General features: G+C 38.2%; 1 protein-coding gene across 1 annotated transcript; it reads left to right on the top strand.

The window, feature by feature from the left end:
- Positions 1 to 2,344: 2,344 nt before the first annotated feature.
- On the top strand, positions 2,345 to 7,450 carry LOC149817356 (putative protein phosphatase 2C 74). Its single transcript, XM_089987964.1, has 5 exons — positions 2,345 to 2,923; positions 4,527 to 4,703; positions 5,197 to 5,367; positions 5,475 to 5,654; positions 7,022 to 7,450. Exons 1-5 carry the CDS (start codon positions 2,423 to 2,425, stop codon positions 7,163 to 7,165), a joined length of 1,173 nt encoding a protein of 390 aa, XP_089844090.1. The 5' UTR covers positions 2,345 to 2,422; the 3' UTR covers positions 7,166 to 7,450.
- Positions 7,451 to 8,214: the final 764 nt, after the last annotated feature.

Genomic DNA, 8,214 nt, shown 5'->3' with positions numbered 1-8,214 from the left:
GATTACATCGAGCGAGCAAGGTGAGAAAGAGCGAGAGAAAGGGTGGGGGCGAGAGAGGGGCAGAGGCATATGGCCCTCGCCGAAAATAAAAGAGGGGCAGGGGCATCGGCCCCTGCCAGAAATAAAAGAAGCGTAGAGGCATCGACCCCTGCCGAAAATAAAAGAGGGCCAGGGGCCGATGGCCCCTATCGAACCAAGAAGAAAAAAAGGGGGGGGGGGGGGAGTCCCGACCCCTTTTGCCGGCCCATTGAGAGAGAGAGAGAGAGAGAGAGAGAGAGAGAGAGAGAGAGGAAAAAGAAGGGAAGGGAGGAGACATACCTGGGGGAGGTGGTCACCGACATCGGCAGACGAGTAAGAGGGAAGGAGAGAGAAGATGAGCAAGAGAGGGCGAGAGAAAGGTCAGATGACCAACGAGGTGGTGCCGACAAAGCTCCCAGAGAGGGAGGCGATCACCGGAAGGGGGAGAAGGGAGGGCGAGCAACGAGGCAGGAGAAAGGGTAGGGGTGTGTGATGAATGAAACAAAAAAAAAAGAAAGGGAGCTCGCATTAGGGTTTTACGAGAAATTTAGCAACGACAAAATTTCGTCACAAACTCCATTGCTAATTTGCGACGAAGTAGCGACAAAAAAGCAGTGTCGCGCATCCATCGTGAAGTTGCGACAGAGTATGAAACAAATTTTTTTTGTCGTAAATTTGCGGCGGCGTTTGTGATACAATTTTTTGGACGCTAATTTCAATTTTAAGGACAAATAGTTTTCTCTCGCTAATCTGTCGCAACTTTGCGACGGATTATATCCATCACAAATTTCTGTCGCTAAATAACATTTTTCTTGTAGTGTTAAAATACATATAAAACATTATAGGTTATATAGGATTCCTAGCAAAAAGGCTGGGTCATGTCAATCAGAACCCAAACCCGGCCGGCATATTTTTTGGGTCAGGTTCGGGTGGGCCTGAATATTATTGGGGTAAGTAATTTTTATGCTCATACCCGAGAATTTGGGTACCTGGTACAAAAACATGACCTGTTGACAGCCCTATCTGCCGCACATTAAAAAGTTAGGAAAATATATGCCAATAACATTTTTAATTATGATGACCATATTACTAGTACCAGCAGAAGCAATAATAATAATAATAATAATAATAATAATAATAATAATAATAATAATAATAATAATAATAAGCAGCTAGGATCTTAAGTGTTTGGATCTGAATATATTCCAAAATTTCAACGCTCTGGTTTACACTGAAGATACGGCTGATGATGCAGCTGGTGGCTGATATAGATCTGAGTAACATATGATTCCTCTCAGTCCAAATCTGGAAGTGATTGGATCCTGTTTTCATCTGATCCAGATAAAACATGTTTTCTGGTTAGATCTCCATTGATCTGAGCCATATGCCAAAGCGGGTATGGTTGTCAAATGTTAGGTCCGAATGCACATGCCGGATATCAGTCAAAGGACATGGACTTCCAAATGGGTTATATATGGGATCTTCAGATTAGGTCAGGTAGGATTTGGACCTGGGCATGGATAGGGAATTCACATTCACCGATACAAGGTCGATCCCGTTTACGTGCACTTATAAAAAGCCACGGTTTCCAGATTTGCACAATCACCTTTCATGCTGGCAATCCAGAATTGGTCACATCGAATCCATCTGGATTCGTTCAAGAACCAACTAATTTACCCAGTAAACATCTACAACACGTCAAACCCATAATGAACCGTTTGACAGACCCAGTCAAAGTCAAACATCAATTATTAAGACAATTCTGAATCGGCCCAAAAACAATTTAAAAATATTACGTGTTAATGAGAACGTGGCAGTGTTAAAGCCATTAAAATAATATTAAAAAACAGTCACTGTGCAAGCCAATGCCTAGCATAGGTCACTGAGATAGGGGTCCTAGTCTCAAAGTTTTACGCTGCCGGCATGATGACCGTAAGTATGACAGACCAGGTCTTGATTGCGGTCTATTCCAGTTATAAATCAAAAAAAAAAATTGAAGTTTCCGTTCCTACAATATTGCTTCTCATATATATATATATATATATATATATATATATATATATATATATATATAGAGAGAGAGAGAGAGAGAGAGAGAGAGATTGAATTGGTGGGTGAGGGGAAGCATCGTATGCACATGGGGTTATGGCGTTGAACGCGTTTTTATCCTGTTCCTTAGCGTTGAAGCATTCACGTTTGGTCCCCCCCCTCTCTCTCTCTCTACCGTTTCAAACATTCAATAACCGTCCAGATACTGCTTTGACCATCTCTCTTTCTCTCGCCTTATATATATAAACCAACTTCCAGTCCAAACCCGTGATCTCTCTCTCTCTCTCTCTCTCTAGATTTTTGAAGCCTCTGTTCTTATGGTATCCGAGTCTAACGATTGGAAAAGTCTAAAAAAATGTTAGAATTTGCAGAGATTTCATGGGTCATTATCTCTTTGGTTTCAAGGCTTCTCAACTCTATGAAGATAATTAGGAAGATTTTGTACATGGCTCTCAGCCCCACTGCTACTGCTGCTGCTGCTCTTTCTCCCTCTGCGGCGACTCCCTCACCCTCTCCCTCTTCTTTCCCAAGGATGAAGGTTGCGGCCCCTCCTCCAGCTTTAGCCTCGAGGCGAGACAGACCAATGCTGGAGGCGCTGAGCATTCCGCATGTTGTCGCCGGCGAAGATGGTGCTAAGCTCGCTGGAAAGCTCAAGAGGAAGAGACCGCCGGTGTTGGTCATCTCAGATTCGCGCCCGGGTACGACGAGCTGGGAGGAGTTCGGTGGCTGGGAGCCTGAAGAGGGTGTGGTGCAGGTCGAAGGGTCTGGTTTTTGTGTGGCTAGTAAAAAAGGCAGGAGACGTGTTATGGAGGATGGCTATGGAGTCATCACTGACATCTCCGATGATCCCAAGCAGGTACCATCATCAAAACCACCGTTACCACCACCTCTACCACCACCTCTACCACCAACACCATTGTCACCAAAAAGGCGGATAACTTAGAAAAAAATATGATATTTTTTTTTTTTTTGGATATTTACACTGAGAAACCGCTCTCAAGATCAAAGACCTAGCCGCTCTGGCCCTGCCTGTAGTACTTACTGTCACTGTCTTGACAGCATAAAACTTATTGGGCTAATTCCTTGCCCCCAAGGTATAGCTTTATTATAAAACATCAGTAATTTAAACACTTTTTTCATATATATATATATAAATATATATGAAAAAAGTGTTTATATATATATATATTCTTGAGATTTTCTCAAGAAAAATTAAGTTTTTCAAAACACTGCAAGATTTTTTTTTTCTAACTAATATTTTCTCAAGAACTAGACTTTTTACTATGATGGCCACCATTATGATCACAGAAACTACCACCACCACCATTAATGATAATGAATAATTTCAAAGCTCAATATTATACATTAATTTGACCAAGACTTAACTAAGTCAATGAATTGATTTGGAACCATAAATTAGCCAGTGTACAATTACAGAGGCCGTCTCTAGGTCAGGTGAATTAACCACAGCCTACATGGACCAGGGTGAGCCGACCAGACAAGCTGTAGATGGTTGACTCACCTATATATATTGTTGAGCCAACTGTGCCAATTAAGTAAAGAAATTGGGTTCAACCTCAATCACATAGCCAAAGCCAAGTCAAACTGTGACTAGAAAATTTCCAACAACCTACCTAATTTAGTTGTCTAAAGACTTGACTCGGTCAAAACTGTAAAAAAAAATATATAAATAAAATATATACCATACCCCTGAACTCAAGAATCCAAATTATGATTTTTTGGATTTATAACTCGAAAAAATCACACCAGGCACAAAGACCTCATAGCGCTGGCTCAGCCTGCCATACCTACAGTCATCATGCCGTAAAACTCCGAGGCTAGGACCCGTATCCCATGGGGCTTATGCTACCTGTTGGCTTGCGCAAAGAGCGACACCCATGAAAATTGAACCTTGAGTGCCCATCTAGCAGCCAAGGCCCCACCCCATTACGCCACCCCCCCTTGGGGCTAATCCTAATTGTGATTAGAAGACAGATTAATTACCAACCCGAGAATTTCGTCATTTAGTCATTTTTTTGACAATTAGGAGTCGTGTGTGCCATGATCGACTTCCTAAACTTTACCATTGAATCACGCAGCTAATGTCACATGGACACTTTATTTAGCCATTGTGTCTAGCGACTCGACACGACACCTGGTCACACCATGTGATATGTATACAATATTTTGATATTATTTCTAATAATTTTAATAATATTTTCAGTAATAAATAAATTTTCATGTATTGACATATCAAAAATATATCTTAGTTTACTAATTAAAAAATAAGGAGCTGTGCCCTCGTTTCCTATTTTGCAAAAAGACAGTGTATTCGTGTCTCTATCAGTTTCAAGTCTGTGCACGTGTTCGTATCCTTGTGACACAGCCCCAATTTTTTGCATATTTATTAATGGAGTTGCATTTTTTAATTATTTTTTTTCTTTTGGGTTTAACAACAGGCATTCTTTGGAGTATTTGATGGGCATGGTGGGCGTGGGGCCGTTGATTTCGTGACAGGAAAACTTGGCAAAAATATTGTATCAGCTACCAAAGATGCACAGTGTGAAGATGAACATGATTTTGAAGAAGCCATCAAAGATGGCTATATGATCACAGATAGGGAGTTCCTAAGTCAGGTAACACTTCTCTCTCTCTCTCTCTATATATATATATATATATATATATAAAGAGTCATGAGAACTGGAAATATGAGAACTAATGTGAACTGCAATTTTCATAGATTTTTTGTTCTTTTCTCTTGGATCTAACAGTACATGCTTGGTTTTATAAGATCACTCTTGAATCATCCGATTTTGATGCATAAGTGAGCTTTTTTTAAGGTTTTAATTAATAATCAATGGCTCATAATCTTTATAAATATTTAAGCATTCAAAAATCATATTTTCATCGAAAATACACGATCCAATGATTGATTCTTCGCAAATTCACCATGCCAAGCACATCCTCATAGTTGGATTTACAAAAAAGAATGTTGAAAATGCCCATATTCTAGTTCTCATATTTTAGTGACTCTCTCTCTCTCTCTCTATATATATATATATATTTGTATGCATGTATGTGTGAACATTTTGCTAACTACATATGGACATGATAAACTTCTGATTGCAGGGTGTCAGTAGTGGTGCTTGTGTAGCTACTGTGTTGGTTAAAAATGGCAATATACACACAGCAAATGTAGGGGATTGCAGAGTTGTCCTGAGTAGAAATGGAGCTGCAATTCCTTTGACAAAAGATCACAGAGTCGACAGAGACGAGGAACGCGATCGAATAGAAAAATCGGTAAGGAAGGACAGATAATGAAGAAATGGTTTTAATGGTTCTTTTTGGAGTGATTAGTCTATAATTTTTTTTAATCTAAATCGCCCTCTATATTTTTCATCTTTTAGGGAGGTTATGTGGATTGCATCAATGGAGTTTGGAGAGTGCAAGGCTCATTGGCAGTTTCTAGAGCCATTGGAGATCTCCATACCAAGGAATGGGTGATTTCTGAACCAGAGATCAACAAAATTAAACTTACATCAGATTGCGAGTTCTTGATTATGGCTTCAGATGGTTTGTGGGATAAGGTATGTTGCAAAACAAACATACGAAACATTCTTGAAAATTTCTTAAGATCTGATGTAGTGGACAGGAGGATCACTCATGAACCCCGCAAAATTGATACTTTACAGAAAATCGAAGGAAAAATAACTTGAAATAAATAACAATTCATTCATCAAGCTCTCGCCTCTCCTCAACAATGAATATTTATAGCGATAAAAGAGAAACCTTGGAATCGGCAATCCTACTAAGGATCTGAGATAGATCTGATGTCAAATAAGATCCAAAACATGTTGATAAACTAATATCCAAACTAGATAATTACAAAATATCATAAATTTCTTTTCTCTTGACGTTTTTTTTAACATGTTAAAATTTGGGTAGTTAAATATTATAACAGTTATTTAAGTTGTTCCATACACCATAACCATGATTTCAACTGTGAAAAGATCAGGTGCAATGTGATTGCACACATATTTGTGCATTAAGCACCTGATCATCCTCCATCTTGGGGACAGGGCCTGTCAGGTGGGGCCCAAGACCTGATGGAGGGCGATCGGGTGCATAATGCATAATTTTGTGCAATCATATTGCACCAGATCCGGATTCATTTCAACTAGGGTAGTATTCTATAGTTGTGATTCTACCAAATATGTCTTTTTTCTTTTTTTTTGAAAGGCAAGATGGGGTTAGGCAGACCCCTAACAGATATACAACTATACCATTGGGTTTTGAACCTGCAAAATCCCAACACAAGGTGACGTGCACTAGTCTGCTCTTAGCAGATAAGCGGGCCCAGTTGGTATATTCCTTTCATTGTTTGAAAAATAGATTTTATGGTATAGACTATTTTTTTGGGCCTTTGGTCCTTGTGCTAATGATTTCTTTCCATAATGATAATGTTTATGGATCAACTTTATTCGTGGATTGAATTTCATTTGGCTGTCTATTGCTCCTTTGTATGTGCATGCTAGAAGTTTGTAAAAAAGTAGAATTTTGTAAAAAATAATAATAAAATAATATATGTCAATATAGGCAGCATTCATAAAGATGATATTTTAAAGGAATCTTTAAAAAGTAGCATCACAACCCGTTAAATAAAACACATGTTTGTGTGTGTGTGTGTTTTAATCAGACATTCAATGAAAAATTGACCGATTCTAGCCTATTTAGACAATTCGGATACGAATTGATTGATTTTGGAACGGGGGTGTCACCTAAGGGCCGACTACTCAGACCGATTTCGACAACAATGTTGTAAAATGAATAAAAATAAGAAAAAAAAATCAATATTCATGATAAACAATGATATTAACACCTTATCATACTAACAAATATCACATAAACAGTTGGTTGATTCCTTGTCTACAATCTAACAATTTTGTTATGGCAGGTGACTAATCAGGAGGCAGTTGATGAAGTCTTGAAGAACATGAGCACAATTGAATCTTGTAGGAAGCTGGTAGACATGTCGTCTTGGAGAGGCAACAAGGATGATATCACAGTTATGGTCATAGACCTTAAGAAGTTCATATAGAACATTAAGATATCAGCTCTGCAAAGTGCATCTCACATTGACAAAAACTGAAAGACCAAGGAGGGCTCATTAGCTCATCTATTCTATATGGCTACAAGAGATTATCGGCCAATTTTGAAACATATAATGCCATCCAGTAGCCAATTTTGTAAAAATGCTAAATATTAATTAATTTTGATTATTGTTTAGTTCCTTGGAGAACAAATTATCCATGTAGTTCATGGCATGGGGTCCATGTGTTTCCAATTGCTTATTCGAATAGACCTTAAGAAGTTCATTTTGTTAGTTTTTTTTTTTTGAAAGGCAAGCTGGGGTTTGGCAGACCCCCACCAATTATTATTCAATTGTACCACAAGGGTTTTGAAACTGCAACGTTCCACCACAGGGAGACGTGTAACGCCCCAAGATTTTAACCCTTATAAAAATACATGAGAATTAAATTATTTTCTTTTATATTTAAAATCGTTAGTGAAAGCATCTTTTAACTCAGGTTCAAAACCTTGGGCGAGCTACATTGTACAAAAAAATGATTATACTGAATTTAATGCGGTTAACAATACCGACAATTCAATATCCAAAAAAAGAAAATGATTAGCTCGTTGATAGTGTTGTAGCATCCCGCATTCGCTCTGTTGCGCAACTCTGATAAACCTGTCCCCTATAAACCAAGGTCAAACTTATGAAAACATGACAAAAATATACACCAAATTTGAAGAAAACATACAATATCAAAACATATATCCATGATATACATCAATCATGGTGTACATACATGATATAAATTTTATTCAAGAAAACACAATGCATTTATAAGCAACATGACTAAGTAGGCGTGATATGTGATTAACCTAATAAGTCAACATATTCATTTTTAGGTATGGTATGTCATTCACCTAACATGTTCAATCATAATCCCATGCTATAGTCCATAATTGATCAAGGCATGATTTCTCTCATCTGAGATCAACATGTAATTATGCTATAACAATTAGAGCACAACCAAATCCATAGATTCTCAAATGGCTATAACAAGCTCATTATAACCTATT

This window comes from Nuphar pumila, chromosome 14, assembly GCF_984573655.1.
Source record: "Nuphar pumila chromosome 14, dmNupPumi1.hap1.1, whole genome shotgun sequence".
Taxonomy (NCBI): domain Eukaryota; kingdom Viridiplantae; phylum Streptophyta; class Magnoliopsida; order Nymphaeales; family Nymphaeaceae; genus Nuphar; species Nuphar pumila.
Note: the sequence above shows the minus strand (reverse complement) of the source record. Positions and strands in the feature narration are given on the sequence as shown.

What these genes read in the sequence shown, in the direction of transcription:
- LOC149817356 (XM_089987964.1), top strand. Translation starts at nt 2,423, where the DNA reads ATGTTAGAATTTGCAGAGATTTCATGGGTCATTATCTCTTTGGTTTCA. An exon ending in TCTCCGATGATCCCAAGCAG is followed by an intron (nt 2,924 to 4,526) that starts GTACCATCATCA and finishes GTTTAACAACAG; the next exon opens with GCATTCTTTGGAGTATTTGA. An exon ending in GCGATCGAATAGAAAAATCG is followed by an intron (nt 5,368 to 5,474) that starts GTAAGGAAGGAC and finishes TTCATCTTTTAG; the next exon opens with GGAGGTTATGTGGATTGCAT.